At 41.0% G+C, this 17,344-nt stretch overlaps 2 protein-coding genes across 2 annotated transcripts in view; one reads left to right on the top strand and one right to left on the bottom strand.

Moving 5' to 3' along the window:
* Nucleotides 1-560: 560 nt before the first annotated feature.
* Nucleotides 561-5,126, top strand: LOC110059643 (uncharacterized). The gene has a single exon (XM_020766368.2). The coding sequence runs from the start codon at nt 3,699-3,701 to the stop codon at nt 4,464-4,466; it is 768 nt and encodes a 255-aa protein (XP_020622027.2). The 5' UTR covers nt 561-3,698; the 3' UTR covers nt 4,467-5,126.
* The window catches only part of LOC110059603 (protein mono-ADP-ribosyltransferase PARP4-like), a 50,368-nt gene continuing 37,677 nt past the window's right edge, over nt 4,654-17,344 (bottom strand). Inside the window, exons 35-42 of the mRNA XM_089282704.1 lie at nt 16,998-17,272; nt 14,665-14,772; nt 13,804-13,983; nt 11,133-13,091; nt 10,433-10,512; nt 9,703-9,796; nt 8,367-8,485; nt 4,654-7,178 (exon numbers count right to left, since the gene is read on the bottom strand). Coding sequence (XP_089138830.1) covers nt 7,014-7,178; nt 8,367-8,485; nt 9,703-9,796; nt 10,433-10,512; nt 11,133-13,091; nt 13,804-13,983; nt 14,665-14,772; nt 16,998-17,272 — 2,980 coding nt within the window. The 3' untranslated portion in view covers nt 4,654-7,013. The remainder of the gene's footprint in view (nt 7,179-8,366; nt 8,486-9,702; nt 9,797-10,432; nt 10,513-11,132; nt 13,092-13,803; nt 13,984-14,664; nt 14,773-16,997; nt 17,273-17,344) is intronic.

The following is a 17,344-nucleotide window of genomic DNA, read 5'->3' as shown; positions in this document are numbered from 1 at the left end:
GACATTATTAAACAGTGTTATATTTTGTGGTTTTTCTTGCCGGAGAAATAATTTTTGTCTGACAGAAAGCGTAAGAAAATGTTTTGAGATTTGATTAAATAGCTATAGCTTCATATTTTCCAGTCAGTTTTTTTTTGGCATTTCGCAATTATTCCAAAATTCACTATTTAGCTCTCCTCATCTAACAATCAAGTATTGGCGTTCTTGGTGAAAGAACACGTTACCAGGAAACAAATAACGCCCAACCCGGTTCATTGGCTCGCTCAAAGAAGATTTGAAAACTTTATATAACACAGGGCGCATGACAGTATATGTTTGTTATCGAACTCGCGTGAGGTCCGTATTAGAGAAATATTGGTCTCGTTCATTGTTTCGCGGGTTTATGGAACCTTGGCATAATCTTGGCAAAAAAAAAAAAAGAAAGAAAGAAGGAACGAGAGCAATATTCTCCGATATGGTCCGAATAAGCTAGTTCAGTTCAGTATTTATTATAATCTTAGGGCTTTTGTTGATCTGCTGCTAAATTAATAGGTTTCCGCGATTCATCCTCGGTAACCGCGCGTGCGAAAGGTAAATTTTTATTGACTTTTCACACGTCGCTTTTCCCTCCAGACATGAAATTAAAAAGATTTCCACTCAACAAAAAACTTATTTTTTGCAATGAACTGAAAAAGCAATTCGTCGAATTTGATTTGTGAGCGGTACACCTCGGAGGTCCGTATTGCAAAATTCGGACCGTGAAGGGAACCAATCAGTTCAGCCAAATAATAAAAAGTGACTATCATCGGGATCTCCTTGGTGTGACCGCCAAAGAACAAGCGATATCTGTCTCGATGGTTATTCAAATCATGGAATCACAATCCCTGTCCCTCTTGGCAGTTTTGATGGCTTTCCGTTCAACTAATTTTTGAAAGTCACAAGCAGTTGGATAACCTATTTCTATTCGGGTGGCTACAGATACGTGAGGTGACACGAGCGAGGGTTTTCGTGTCACTGTGTGCAAATGGAACTCGTGGGGTTCTGTCCTTGAGTTAACTTACCGTTACCTTTCCATTTTCCAAGATTAGCAGTCAGTTGATTTATCAAATCCTTCACAGGCTCCGATTCTTAAGTCTGCATTTATGATCGAAGTTGAAATAGCAGTGCGATTAAAAAGGAACCCCTTTATTGGTTTTGTTTTGCAGAGTTTATGTGGGTGAGAGGATCGCTTGCTTCTTTTTTCTTGCGGATGTGGGTAGGAGTGAACTTTCTTGGAGACAACCGATCGCGAAGGGGCTTGATGTTTATTTAACGTGTACTTTTTAAAAATTAAGTAAAGTTAAAGAAGTTCAGTCAAGGTGTTTTGAGACAATTTGACCACGTACAAAATTTACTTTAAATCGAAGTAAACCTGTAAATAATTTTTTAGTAAAATAGAAAATCACCAAGGAAATAATATAAACCATAAAGGAACAAGGATGGTCAAGAATGGTGAAGATTAACACGGATTATAAACGGATTACAAACTTGAAAAATTTAGGTCAAACTATTCAACGGACGCGCAAACCATGACGTAGGTCCTTTTAAAGTGTTATTGGCCAAGGCGGTGACATAAGTATACTTGTGACAAGCGGTTCTTTCCTGGCTACAGCTACTACTTGTGTCATCCCTGTGAAGAAATTAAACAGCAGCAAAAGAAGCCGCCTTCTATTCACATAATCAGAGCAAGCCCTATCCAGCTCTCTGGCTTGTTTAGCAGAAAATCTGGAGCTGGGTGTTGGAAAAGATCTCGGATTAACCCTAAGTCGATCGAGGTTCTGAATTTTTCCTGGATAAAAGCAGGGTTTGAAGGACACAAAATACGTATGAACAGAAAACCTTCCTGCAAAGTTACACTGGCAACGATCTTACAAATAAACAGCCAGTTTCTCGTGCCAAGTTTTATTTTCTCTTATGTTGGACAAAAAAATTATCATATTACAAGAATACGGAAAGATTCCAATAATACTCTCCACTCCCGAAAATGCTTCCGCTACCGGTATTCCTTTCAATAAGCCTTTATAAATTGCAGTTTAATTCTTATGAAAATATGATAAGATGTTACCCACTCCGTCTGCTGTAGGTGATATTTTGTTTTGTTTATGTATACGATATTTCAGAGACTTTCGTTTCGTCCGATGATTGTGAACTTATTTGCGACACAGCACTTTTCCTTTACTTAAGGGACTTAGCGTCTGGAAAACGCCCGACCATTCTTGGAGCTCCAATGACATTTAATAATAATGATAACCTCCAAAGCTAAATCCACCCTCAACTAAGCTCATCAAAAAGCGTTTTTACGGATTTTACGGTATGACAAAAGTTTCGCTGGCTAGTCGATCTGCTTGCTAAAAATTTTGAAAAACTGCCCGAGTGTGAAAGGTAAAAATGCCTGAAAGTTTAAGGATTTCTAGAAATAACCTTTTATGCTGAATGGTTTTATGCTTGTCTCGATATTAAGAGACTGAAAGATTTAAGACCGTTATAAGACGCTACGCCCGTTCCTTCCTGTGGTGACCGAAATAACCACGATTTTGAATTTTGTCTGTGAACTCGTTTTGAACTTTCAGTCGAGATCACGAAAACCAGTGTAACCAATGAGTGTAGACTGATGTTTCCCTGATGCGTTCAGTCTTGAAATGGAAGTTAATTTCGCCAACTCTTGGGAAACCGAAATCGCTAAATTTAGCTAAGCTCAGAATAGTAGCTCAAGGCAATAGAGATTTTAATTAGTTTTTCATGCAGTCGTTGGAAGTTTGATTGGCTGGAAAGGCAACGAAGCTGTATTCAAACTTTTGCAATAACCAATTTGTCCATTTACTACAGGAAATTTCTGCTGAGTTTCCTTTTGAAAGCCGGTTTGAAAGGAACGAAGGCCTCAATAGTAGTGAAATTCTTTTGATTTTCCGCCTCTTTCTATCACATGGGCAACAAATTTTAAACTCGTTTCCTTGCAAATTTTGTCTTACATGTTGCTCGCTTATTCACACGTGAAACGAGTGATTCGAGATATTACATGTAAACATTTATTTTAGTGTTGCTTAGAGCGAGTGCCTGTTTCAAGGTCAATTTCTTGAAGTGTTTAATTACCAATTAACCAATCAATATTAGTAAAGCAGCTCATTTGCTCTTCTTCTGTACACAGTCCGTGCCGCGCACAGTTGATTATTACAAACTGAAACACATGCCAAAAGGCAAGGCAAACATCCTGATTGCGTTATTTCAAAAGTTAACGTAAGTTCAATAACGTTTACTTGTAGTGCGATTGTATGAGTTTTCCGCCTCTCTCGAACAGGCAGTACTTTCTTTCAAACAGCTCCTTCGAAATGTTGTTACAACTTTGTATCCCATGTCCTCATCGTCGCATGCGAAAGGAGTTTAGTAATGTTGCTTTTAGCGAGAATTCCATTCAATGTCAACTTCATGAAATGTTTAATTAATTACCGATATTTAAGCAATCCAATTTCCAAAGCCGTTTGTTTGCCTTTCTTCTGTACACAACCCACTTTGAATACAAAAAGAGACGTCATAAAGGCAAGCCAAACTACTCGTTTGCATTAATTTCACGTTGCACTTTATTCAACAAAAGGAATTGTATTAACTGTCAGAAAGACGGACTTAAGCAAAGTGCAATTACAGGCGTTTGTTTACAACTTCAGTGTGAGTGTTCCTTCGGCGACATGGAGTACAGGGTTTCTGATTCGTCAGGGTTCACACCAGCCGTGGTTGGCTCAAGGAGAACGAGTCACGTCTTTACAAAAGGTACATTCACTCAAAACGGTATTTACACCATCGAGGAACCAATAAAGAAAGCTCCCAAGCGACCGAATGCTAAAGAATACGAAAACATCTACAAAGCATACCTTGAAATTAGAGAAGAGAATGATGTTTTGCGGAGAGAAAGCCAAAAGATTCAAGGCGAACTGGTGGAGGCGAGAGGCAAAGTGCTCGCTGTCTCCCAAGAGAACGAAGAATTAAGGGAACATCTTTTTCAGCTTCAACACACCGAGAACTGGGGACAGATTATTCGCGGCAAAGATGAAGAATTGAAAAGACTGAACGAGTTTATCCATAAAATGTCTTACGATCGAGCTGAAGCCATAAATAACAAGTCTGTGGCCGAAATGGCCGTCGACGAACTGAAATCAAAACTTCGCCACAAGACCAAACAAGTTAAAGAAGTGAAAGAGCTAGAAAAAATTCAGAGCAAAGCCGTGATTCTCAACGAGACAGAGAAACTGCGAAACGAGAGAAACAACGCCGTCGCTAATCTGACACGGCTTGAAGCTTTAGTTCAGAAACTCAAACAAGAAGCGAGCCATGAGAAAAGGATAAGCGAGGAACGAAAAATGGTCATACAAGAAATCCACAAGAGGTTGACAACTAAGGAAAAACAAATCGAGGAGCTTCGTAAACAGCTTGCGATGTCGCGCTTTTTCAACAAATGATTTCAATCGATTGCATAAACAACGTGTACAAAGTGTTCTTGGTTTTTCATTTCGTGCCGATTTAATTGCGATCTTAGCTTTGAAGCGCACAGCAAACAAATTCACTCTCACGACAGAGTCGAGACAGACTTGTCTGCGCAAGAAGCTCACGTGGGAATTTGATCGGTAGTTCACTCTTCAAGCAACATTTTAGGGACATTAATAACAATAATTGTTTATTAAAAGTAAATCGAACAGTTGCGCAAACCACACCACGCCGGAGGAATTTAAAAACGGCGGTTTCACTCTGAAAACGCATCAAATGTTTCCCGTCCACACTACGCCACCGGAGGAATTTGACAACGTAACAATCAACGGTCATTTTGGATTTGAGTTTGAAAAAACACCGACAGGGAAATCACATGATATCGTGAGGTCATCGTTTTCTAAAGCTCCGTTTTCAATATGTTTTCTGCCCACACGAAAACGAAAAGCCGGCGTTTTCAAATTCCTCCGGTTTGAAGAGCGCTTTCAAAAAGTTCCGTTTTCATGACGGATACGCCTAACCGTAGAATCGAATTCCTCCGGCGCGGTGTGGACGGGACCTCAAACATAACTTCGAGTATCGTTTTGATTTTTAACTGTGAAGACGTTCAATAAAACCCTGTGTTGTGAACGTGACGATGAATATGTTATCGTTCTATCGAGACAAAATACTGCGAAAATACTGTATTGGGAAACAACCTTTATCACCGTGAAACCTGTGTTAAGCGGACACCCTTGGGACACTCACTAGTGTTCGCTTAATACAGGGTATCCGCTCTAAGCAGGTTCTAATTTATCGTGCAATAATAGTTAATTATTAACCCTTCCGTAACACAGCGTAACACAGTGTGAGATCAAAGGCTGCTATCAATGCATCAATGTGGAATAATCTATTTAGCTTTAAAACGACGTCGCTGAAAAATGTTAAAGGTGTCTGAACTGAGGTTTGAGAAGTAAAAAGCCCCTGAAGTGTCCGCTTATTGCAGGTTTTGTGTAACAAAATGGCTTGATACTGGTGTCCGCGTCCGCTTAAAAGAGGTGTCCGCTGAATGCGGGTTTATTTTACAGTAAACTGATGTGGGAAGTAAATTTTGGGACTCAAGGTGGTGTCGACTTAATAGAGAGTGTCCGCTTAATATGGGGTCCGCTTAATACAGGTTTCACTGTATTTTATCACAACCTTTTTTTACGTTGGCTGGTGGTGGTGGTAATTCGGCAAATGGGTATAACAAGCCGAGAAGGCACATTCATGCGATCAGCCACATACACTCCTCGTTACAATTGCTGGGACACTTTTATCTTCCACTGTTAATCTAGGGGAAACAAGTGTCAATGCTCAAAGTACTTGGCTTCTGGCACGTTAAAGTTTTTTTCTAAAGCAATTTGCGGGGAAACGAGTGGACGGCGTGGGGAACACCACCCATGATTGACCAGCAAAAAATGAACTTTATCCCGCTCAAGTATCCTAACAGTGACGCGGAGTATAAAGAGTGGAAACAAAACTGTTGTTCAGGTTTAACTACTTCCTATACCAGAGTGTCACTCTTTTTAAAACAGAGCTTTTCTCTGCATGCTTTCCATTTGGCGTGTATATGCTAGCAGTGAGGTATATATACTTTGCATTAAACAGTTTTGGACTTGTTTAACATTGGACTGACGTAAGTTAAATTGACAAACAGCTTGTAGCATGTAAGGTTGACTAATGCTATGCAACTTGTAGTTAATCTTATGAGATATTTTTACGTACATTCGACAATGGCACCGTTCAATTATTGCTTATAAAACAATTATTCATTTTTCTTTACTAATATTTAAGTTTAAAGACCCAGTAGGGGGGGGGGGGGGGGGGGGGGTCGTGAGTTCAACCACATCTGGAACGCGGATGTTTTTCTGAGTTTTCAGTTACTATTATTTCTGTCTTTTAATCACCTTAGTTTAGTAAATTTAAGATAACCTTCAGGACCGTTACAAGGTTTTGACCAAGACTATAATAAACGCACAATGTTCCCTTAAAATAGGTGCTAGCAACATGATTCTTTGAATTGAATACTAGGAAACGCCTGGTTTGTGCATATAGTAACCATCTCCCAATCTCGAACCCAGTTCTCCCACGACCAAGCTTTCAGCTTCAAACATAATCAAACTTCAAACATAATCGCCATCGTTAGTCGAGGGGCCTGAAGGGGTGAAGTAGGAACTGGGATTTGTCTTGTTTTATTTTTTCAATGGGAAAATGGGATTTGGATCACTGGAACTGGGAAAAAAACATTGTCTCAGGAAATGATAATTAGAGCATTACGCACAATAGGCCATTTCCGAGTTACCAAGGTAACTCAGAAATGGCCTATTTGGTCTGGGAAATGGAATTGATATCCGCCCCCCCCCCCCCCCCCCCTTTCAGGAACCTCCGTAGTCATCCTTGGTTCCTACCGGATTCCTATCATATGGCTTGTGTTCTACAAAATCAAAACATTATTTTCTGCTTCCTGTAATGTAAGATACAACTTGTCCAAAAAGTTTCGTTTAGATGTTCATCTTCTGTGCAATTGTCTGTGTGGCGGCTTCCCAGTTGGCTCCAAACTCTAACCTTGAATAGAGAAGGGGGATCTTCTTTTCCTGTATTTTGATCCATTTGAGTGCTTTTGCTATGTCTTTGGAATACGGTTCTCCCAGACCACCAACGTTTACCTTGAACAAGAAACGACGGTCTGAGTTACTTGCGCCAAACGTCAAATTTGTCAGTGCAAAATTTGAAATGTACGCCACCATTGATTATAATTACTTGCGGAAGCGGCGTTAAGTGGCGGGATAGTATAAAGAAATCAAAGGGAAGTGTGCTGCCAGCGTACTGTTTAATGACGTAAATATATTACTCTTCCCAGCAGACCGTACCACCAAATCATAGTGACGTTTTGGATGCCACGTGTTTTTTTCAAACCAATCGCGTGGTACATTTGAAACAAACTGATTGGTTGAAACAGACTCGCGACATAAAAAAACGTTACTTTGAAAACGGGAAAGTACCCGTGGGTGTCGTGGTCTACTGGGAAGAGTAGTGTAAACCAATCAACAGCATGCGCGGAGCAAGCTTATCGTTGAATGGCGGGAAATAATGAACCAATCAACAGCAAGCGTGGAGCAAGCTTACCGTTGAATGGCGGGAAATAATGAAACAATCAACAGTGAGCGTGGTGCGAACGCGCCGTAAATGGCGGAAAATTCTAACAGCAATTGTGATCCTAGCGAAGGTTTGGTTGGATATTTTCTATCGGCATAATTCCGAGCAGAATCGACCATTTTTTCCAAGAGACGTTTGACACTTTTAAGGACTCTTTATACGAAGAAGCACTGAGAATGTTTGATTAGACTAGCCAAGAGTCAAGGAGGTTTTACTTGTCTCTGCTAGAATGCTATAAGACTACTCATGAAAATAGTCTTAACTGCGCTACCTACTTTGAAATCTTTTCTTTAATAAGAAACGAAGGTGAAACCATTCACTAAAGTTTAAACAGCCAAAAGCTAAGGTTAATTGCTATCTTCACTCGAATATCAGAATAATTATTAAGTGGAAAGAGCTCCCAAAAGAAAAAGTGGAAAAGAATGATTTTAACATTTTTAGACATAAATTGAGAGGGCGTTTTAAAGTAAATTGAAGCCTTTCAGTTGGGAATTGCATTTTTAATAGTATTTCATCAATTTCAGTTAGCCTGGATATTCTTATAATCAAGTGGTCACCCTCCTCGAAAGGGATAACTGCTGACGTTTCCTTTTATGTTTTCTTAAATAGCAAATTTTGATTGTATTGCATCGTATCGTATCCTATCGTAACGTAACGTAGCGTAGCGTATCGCAAAATTCCGGCGTGATTACACATACCTCAAAGGCGTGTCCTGGTGGAAGCGGCAGTGGGAACTCGATGCATAGTCTTAGCTTTATGAACGCCAACATCATCAACGTCGCCAGAAGTTTTTGCACCTCTTCAAATATTTTAGGACCTGCAACAAGTCGGTCGTCATTACATTTTTAACTCTAAACGCTCGTCAATGACAAATCACACGGTTGTGCATTCCTTAGCCCCCACCCTACCACTAAGGAATCCCAGTCGAGTCCGGACGTCTAAAATAACCCCTACAAGTTCTTGCAATTTCGTATTACAAGCGTGGCTCAAGTTTATTTGTACCCCCAGGAGGCCTTCTACTTCTTTGGGCTTTCTACTCTATACTATGCTGGGAAAATTCCTCCGTCCAAATGTTTCTTCCGGCCTATAATAGTTTAATCAGCCGTATAAAATGTAAATTATTTCAATTTTCCCTGACGTCTTCAAAATTGACGTCAGTTTTTCATGCGTCTGACCTCTTATTGATGATAAATTTCGTCATGACATTGTCAAAGTTTACTGCGGAACCACGAGCCGCAGGCTCGTGGTTCCACAGCCACTTTGACAATGTCATGACGCAATTTATCATCAACAAGAGGACAGACGCATTAAAAACTGACGTAAATTTGTTAATTTTCCCTGACTCAAATATAATTCTTTGACTTTTTGGAGAATTTTTCCCCCTGATCATTTCCTGAGCTGTGGGGACCCTGTGATTATTTTCCGAGTGATTTTCAGTACACCAAGGCCAAAGATGCATTCCAAGAAATCAGCTTAGGTATTGTGCATTTTTTGAAGTCGCTGAAAATTCTTCGCAACGAGGGCCTTAAGCTGAATCACGATAAAGATCACAATCAACTCATTCCTTTTTTTACCTAAGTCCTACGTTTGATTAAAACTGGGAAAGGGCACCACAAACTCCTGAAGAAATGGTAGTGCTGCGTCGGGGTGATAACCGTAGGTTATTGTATAAATGCGAGTGCAATTGAAGGATTTACACTACTAATGATATTTGAAAATTCTCTCAAAATTGCACGAGCCTGAGGCGAGTGTAACCTTCAAGAATTTTCAAATATCACGAGTAGAGTAAATCCTTAATTGTTCGAGCTTTCATACGATTACTCGTTAACTGTATGACTGAGAACGTTACGAACGAGGGCGAGTTAATTTGCACTGCAGTGCACATTAAAAACGAACGTTAAATTGGTCTGCTCCCAGCAAATCGAAAAGGAGTGATTTTCTCAATCAAATAAATATGACTGTATGGTTTGTTAACTAACGCGCACTATTTTATCACAAGATTAAAATGAAAGAGTTTTAAAGAATTTAACTTACCAAGAGATCTAGCACCAGCGTTTTCCAGCAAATCATTGAAACTATTTATGTTTATACCAATGAGAGTCAAGTCAACCACTTTCCAGAACCCCTCCTGAAACATACCACACGAGGAAGCTGTAGAAGCGATCACTCAGCCAATGTTAGGCTCACGCAAATTGTCTTGATGATGTATTAGACCGTTTTCGTATTCTCGGTATTGGACTGGAACTAGCTTGCAAATGAGGCTAATGCGGGGAGTCTTTTCAAATGCAAATGACATTATTCTCTTTTTAATGATACTCCCCCGCATGAGCCTCCATTCCAAGCCAGTTCCAAACCAATATCAAGAATACGAAAATGGCCTATTTCTCCAGACTTTCAGTTAGAAATCAAAGCTCTCAGTTTGGGAGAATTTCTATTTTACGTTTGGGAAACGAAGGGTTCATAATTCAACACGGTTCTTCGATCGTCATCAAGGACCATTACAAGGATATAACTAAAGTGACTTTGCCTTCTCCTCGGAAGTAATTGCACGCTGATATTGGTCGGGAATATTCGGCTGCCAAACGATCTTTCCGGTTTCACGGAAAACTAATCCGGCATTTTCGGATGAGATCTATGAAAGTTAACGTGCCTTGACAAGACTTACGTATAGGATTTAAATTTTGGTACTACAACTAATTTTATAACATAATAATAAATATTATACATAATTTTTACTGTTTTTTTTGTATCACCTAATACTAACCGGGCTTTGTTTGAAAAAGATCCGTTCTATCTTTTCTTTATGTGAGATCTTTGCTCCTCGCGACCTCGTAACGCATCTCACTAACAGATAATCAAATAAATAACGACACTGAACCAGCCAATAAAAGAAAGGAATAAACAATCGATGGATCAATGCATGGATGGATGGATTCATCGATGAATCAATGAATCCATGAATCAAGGAATCAAGGTATCAATGTATCAATGAAACAATGAATGAACGAACGAACGAACGAACGAACGAACGAACGAACGAACGAACGAACGAACGAACGAACGAACGAACGAACGAACGAACGAATGAATGAATGATCGATCGATCGATCAATCAATCAAGTAGTGAGTCGGTCAGTTGCCCAAAAAACAACTTAAAACCTTAGCCACACTTTCAGAAGAAAGCTACTGAAAGAGAGCGAATGTTTCCTCTTATGTTGTATACCTGGGATATTAAAAAAATAATTAATGTTACGTCTCTGTAACGATAATTTGGTCAGGCCTGATTGACCAACTAAACTGATTATCAAAGGTTTGGTGGCGGTCTATAACGCCTCGTCCGACAGAGCACCCGTCCTCGTCCTAATGAACCACCGAGGATATTGGAAGAAGTCTGTGCCTTTTGTCTTTTTGCACAGGAAAGACGATAGAGAGATAAACTAAAACTGCACCCTTCTTCTTCTTACCTAACTTCGGTATTTCATAAAGAGGTTCCTCCTTCAAGGAACGTTGACTCCTTCGCATACGTAACTCTGGTTTTCCGAGTTCTGGCGACACCTTGGCAGATTTTAACTTGGCTGAACTTACTCCAAGGAGATTACGGTGAAGCTGGTCAGTTGGGAGTGGAGATGTAGGGCCTACCCCGCTAAGAGGACGGTGGGGAGAATCAAAACGATCCCCCGGTTTGGGTGGTACAGGAGGGGGACCTCCTGGGCATGTTGGTGGTGGTGGTGGTGGAGGAGGAGGGGGTGGGAAAGGTGGGACAGACTTGACAATAAGACCAGGAGGTGGTGGTGGAGGAGGGGTAAAGGGGGATTGTGGAGGAGGAGGAGTTAAGGGAGGTGGTGGAGGAGGACCAATAGCACCTCGTCGTCGGGGTAAAAATCCAACCACGGGAGCTGATAGTTGCCCTTTGCTATCCTTGTCCTTTGGCCGCTGGCGTGGGAGAATTGGAGGCGGAGTGGCTAAAGATTGGAGTTGCTCCTGTTCTTCCATGGGGTCTGACTTTTTTACTACCTCAGCAACTAATGAGCTTTCTGGGGTTGCTGACGTTTTCTTTGAATAGGTAGTCTTCTGAAGGCTGATTTTCTTCTTTTCTTCTCTCTGAATCTCCTCTTGCATGGAACGTGTCAAGGGGAATTCAGGGAGACGAATTTGTTTTTTGTTTGTTTGTGTTATAAGCAATGCTTCCTCTTCTGTTGGTGGTATTATATCTTGCAATCGATTAGCTCTCGAAGAAAAGCTGGCAAATCCATCTGTGACAAGAAGACCTGTCTCATCCTCAGCTTTGGATCGTGATCTGTCTAAGCTTAGGGGCTTGGACTCTGTCGGCCGCAACGGCTTGCCGAACAATCCTCTTCCTAAAACGGACTGCTTAACTGAACCAAAAGCCATTCCAGTTTGCTGCGACTGGCCAAACGTAAAACCTGCCATTCCTTTTGAGTGCGCTGCCGGTTTGGGCATTGCTTGTTGCACCATACCAAACCCAAACGATCCTCCAGTGAAGCGGGGTTCTGCAGTTTTTAATTGTGTTTGTTGTGTCTGGCCAAACAAAGATCCCGGAGGTGCTGTTGGCCTAGATGAGCCAAACAAATATTCTCCAGCCTCCGCAGTCTTCGGATGGGGTTCTGAACCAAACAACCCAGCTTTCTGTGATTGAGCAGAAGGAAAAAAACACGCTTCCATTCCTGTCGTAAGCATCGCTGGGCTTGGCGGCAGAGCAGAACCAAACAATGTTCCAGTTGTGGTGGTTGGTGTAGGTTTTGACTCCGTTTGTTGTAAGTGCCCGAGCAAAGAAGCTCGTGGTACGGCTTGCTCTGGAAAGGAGCCAAAGACAGATCCTCCAGAGGGAGCTTGAACACTGAATGCAGCCTGCGACCCGCGTGGAAATACACCTCCCCCAATTGCAAAAGGATGTGGCCCTGCACCAAGCATTCCAGGTTTCTCTGATTGGCCAAAAGAAAATCCCGTTCCTGCCATTGACTTTGGTAGAGGGTTGTCAAACAAATTCCCACTGGAGGGAGATGCTGCATCTGTAAAGATTGGTTTTTGCGGCTGGCCAAACAAAGAACCCACAGTTGATGCTTCCTCTGCAGCGGAGTCAGACAGAGATCCTTCAAAGGTAGCAGGAGCGCCAAACACAGCCGTTGATTTAGAGAATGACATTGATTTAGGTGATGACGGTCTAACAGCACCTTTTTTTGTTTTGTTTTTTTGTTTGGATGGTCTTGGTACCTCTTGCACCTCCATGTCTTCGCCTGCATTCATCAAGGTTTTTCCGCTGAGCGCACGTAAAGTTATTTCTTCTTCTTCTTCTTCTCCTTCATCGTCGTCTTCTTCTTTCACCATCTTCTTCTTGCTCCTCTGCGTTCTTAAGGATGTACGCATTGAGCGTACCCTGCTGCACTCGCTCTCCTTTGTTTTCGCTATAGCAAAGAGAAGTAACAAAGCAATGATTGACACTGATTGAAACAGTAATGATTAAGTCCTTCACCGTCCCCAAATTTGCAAGGATCAAAGAAGAACATACTACTACGTTCGTTTCACAATTTGGATTTCCAGAAGGTCTTGATAGAACAAGGCAAGTGAAACGTTATAAAAAGAACACGACACTTCTGGGTTTACAAGAAGGAGACACGTTTCGACAGCTTTCACTGTCGCGGTCAGTTACAAAATAACTGTAACTGACAATGATAGTGTAGACTGTCAAATCATGTCTTCTTCTAAACTTAACTTTACAGCTTAGATTGCTATAAAAATCGAATATAGACAAAAAGTATACTCGCTGAAGTTAACGCCTTGGTGTTTTTCAGAACGTTAAAAGTGCACACGGGGCATTATTTAGTAAATTCCATTAACACACCTTTTCCACTGCAAAAGCTGTTTAAGAATAACTAAACCGCGAGTAAGTATATTAGTAACAGTATTTTCTTGCACTCAAATTCTTCCTTAGGCTATTCGACTATATCGTGTACACCATTGTGCAATACGTTGAAATCCCGATTTTTTGAATCACCAAGGGATGCGGAATTGGGTTCGAAAAAGCGAGAGAAAATACCTCAAATATTTATGCACAGGGTACAAAAAAACTGCTTCAAATATAGATAGGGAAGTTCGAAAATTGGGTATTCACTGTACCTTTCTTGGCTGGCAATCGTCCCTCTTCGACCAATGATTCTATCACTTGTTCAGCTCTATCCATGGCTTGAGACTTAAAGCTAAAAACAGCTTGTGGTGATGTTGGGCTATACCGGGGGGAGACCTCCGCCAGGAGAACGTCAGCGCATTCTAATAGAGATGCTTGAGTTGAAGCCCTTACTGTAATGATAGAAACAGACTTGAGTTTAGCCTCGTGAAAAGTTGCAAGGTGTTGCACATTGCAGACCTCCGAGTAATAAAAACAGTAGGTCAACGTAGGGGCAAACCAGAAGGGAATGAACACTGTTCGAGTAATTGCGGTTCACACAGCGGTCAAATGCTAAACGCAGCTTCATTTCCGGTTCTCATAACCTTGATTTTGTCTGAAGTAAACACGCAATACATTAACAATGACATGAGAGGGACCTCTTCGTTTGGTTTTTAGTGTTAATTATCGTATTGAAATTAGTGAACTTGTACTATGTTCTACAGTGTCTGATTAGTAAAAAAAAAAAAATTATTATCAACGTAAGAAGCGTATGTAAATAATGCATGTCAGTGTAAGTCAAGGTTGTAAGTTAGTGTTTTTTTTTTCTGTAAGTAGGGTAATGTAAGTTTGTTGCAGGTAATGCGTCGATTCTACTGCATAAACTGCTTTGTAATTGTGGTGTAATTGTAATATTGTTCGAGCAATAAAAAAGAATAAAATAATGATAATTAAAAAAAAAATGAGAGAGAGGTTTGAAACCAAAACAATAAACAATGTGCGAAATTGTAGCTATATTGAATTTACTAGGGCTACACTGCATACACATGTCTGATCGCTTTGAGAATGGTTAAATTATCTTGAAACACTCTTACCTACTGGTGCAAACTTCAATCCGTTATCAATAACGTCATAACTATCAGCCGATTCAGCACAATAATCGTCAGCGAGAAAGTCACTGTCGCTGTCCCGCAAAGAAAATCCTGTGGAAAGTTGTATAGAGGATATTACATGGGGGCGCGAACATATGAATTTTAATCATTTGAATTCAAATGTTCCAAAAAAATTTTCAAAATGTTGTTGTTCATAGTGAACAATGCGCTTAGCTACACCTCGCTAGTTCACAGGCATACCACTTAAATTAAAAGAAATAGATTGCCAACTAAACATAATAGGCTTAAAAATCCCAACTGGCAGGAGGCAGACCAGTTGGCTACTTACAAGCATGACCGAGGAGTTGAACTAGGGTCTACTGAGAAACAATTCCAGCTTAGTGGTCAGAGCGGGACTTGAACCCGCGACCTCCGGATTTTAAGTCCGGCGGTCTAACCACTCGGTCACGCTATCTCCACAATATTGCTTTCAATACGAGAAGATACAATAAATATCTTCAAACCAATGTGTAATTTTTTTTTAAATAAGAAAACTGACTGTTTGCACAAACAACCGTGAGAAGCTGAAAATATAAATGACGCCTCTCCAGCGAGGATATGGAAAATACGCTTCTTAGGTGTCCGATGCAGTTTGGTATGAATAATGTTTTTGGTGCCTTTTTGTTGGTATTTCCAGTAAAACACTCGTTTCTATACAATACGTAACAGTAACTAATCAGAACCCAGATGTTCAAATGATGGATCGCACTCTCAACTGCATAATTCACTAAGCGGTAAGTAAGCGTTCGCACAAAACCGACCTTGTTACCCACTAGATCAGTCAGAAGGAAAGTGAGGGGTTTCACGGAAAACAAGTACCAATTGATAGCGAAATCTGGATTCCACGACCGGGCTGCACCCTCAGTTTCAAAGTTGCTGAGCTGCTAATAACACCAAGAAGGTGTAAAAAGTACTCGTGCTAGTTTTTGATTGAGGGCAGGGAACATTGATCCAGCAGGCTGGGAGGCAGTGGCTGAGGACCACAGTGACTGGAGAAGGACCGTGAAGCCATGCGTCCAGAGGAGCGAGGAATTGAGACAACAGCAATGGGAAGAGAGGAGAAAGCGCAGACGGCAGAGGGTAGATTCCCTGCCCTCAGAGCCATGCGCAGCTTTCACCTGCAACAACTGCAACAGCCTGCCGATCTAGAATTGGGCTGTACAGCCACAGCAGGCGCTGCAACTCAACCACAAACTGAATAATGGCGCAGAGTTCCATTGTCTCCTGAGACAGACGAACGGAAACAAAACAACACAATATCATCGGAAAAAAGTATGGTTATTTATTCCCCTACCACCAGAGTTGTCAAACGCTAAATCCAACGTCAATTTCAGTTTTAGTTGCCTTGAACTTTCTTTACTTTTTTCATTTCCGGTTTTAAGACTTTCAACAAAAAATGTGAAGGCTTTCACAAGAAAATGTTATAGAAAACGACATCTGTAAACCAAATAATGAGCCAATAAACTTGTTGGATAACAATAGGCCATATTCGTACACTCGCTATTGGACTGGAACTAGCTTGCAAGTGAGGCTAATGCGGGGAGTCTTTTCAAATGCAAATGAAATTATTCTCTTTTTAATGATATACCCCCACATGAGTCTCCATTACAAGCTAGTTCCAGTCCAATACCGAGAAAACGAATGTGGAATATTATGAAGTTCTCTATTCTTATGCAATGTAGAGAGCTTAACTTTACAGCGACTGTCCAAGCTTTTGGACTGACATTGGAGAAAAGATAATAATCGTATTCTCGGTATTGGACTGGAACTAGCTTGGAATGGAGGCTCATGCGGGGGAATATCATTAAAATGAGATGAATGTCATTTGCATTTGAAAAGACTCCTCGCATTAGCCTCAGTTGCGAGCTAGTTCCTTTCCAATATACGGTCTATTTCGAAAACATGGAACTTCTACACGCGGCAGTTTTGGCGGGAACTGCGCGCCCGCGGAGCGATGGACGGTACGGACCCCCCGAGCGAGATACTGTGTTTTATACATATATGAAAAATGATTAGGGATCAGAGCGGAACCAGATCTATTGTAAGCCACACTGATGTCACAGAAAAGACACGAAAACAAAACGACGTAAATTTACAAGTGCAACTGAAGATTAAGGCGATTCAACGTTCCAGTGATTTTAAGAGCAAGAACAGGAACAGAACGACAGTCCAAAGATGACAGATAAAATTAAATAACCTTGGACGTGACATTATACTGGTTATATTCCTTGTACTGTGTTTCGGCAAAGCAGTACACATTCTAAAATTTAAAATACCTTGCGGTGGCTCATCTTCCATAGCTATGTATTGGTCTTGTTCCATATCTAGGTATTGGTCGTCTTGTTCCATATTTAGGCATACTCGTTCTTCCTCTAGGTGTTGCTCTTGTTCCTCCTCCAGGTATTGCTCCTCAAACTGATTCTCCACCTGCTCCCTTTCTTCACTCTCTTCTCCTGTTTCCGCGTCGCCATTCTCTTTGCCAGAACTGTCCAAAAAATCGTCAAAACTGTCCGAAAAGTCGTCCGAACTTGATGACTCGCGGCTGAGAACGCTGAAAGAGAGAAAACATTTTCAGTTAACTAGGAAGTCCAGGAGTTATCAAGTGAGCTTTGCCTTAAAGCAC

This window comes from Orbicella faveolata, unplaced genomic scaffold (assembly GCF_042242905.1).
Source record: "Orbicella faveolata isolate gen_17 unplaced genomic scaffold, um_ofav_v1 contig_12, whole genome shotgun sequence".
Taxonomy (NCBI): Eukaryota; Metazoa; Cnidaria; class Anthozoa; order Scleractinia; family Merulinidae; genus Orbicella; species Orbicella faveolata.
Note: the sequence above shows the minus strand (reverse complement) of the source record. Positions and strands in the feature narration are given on the sequence as shown.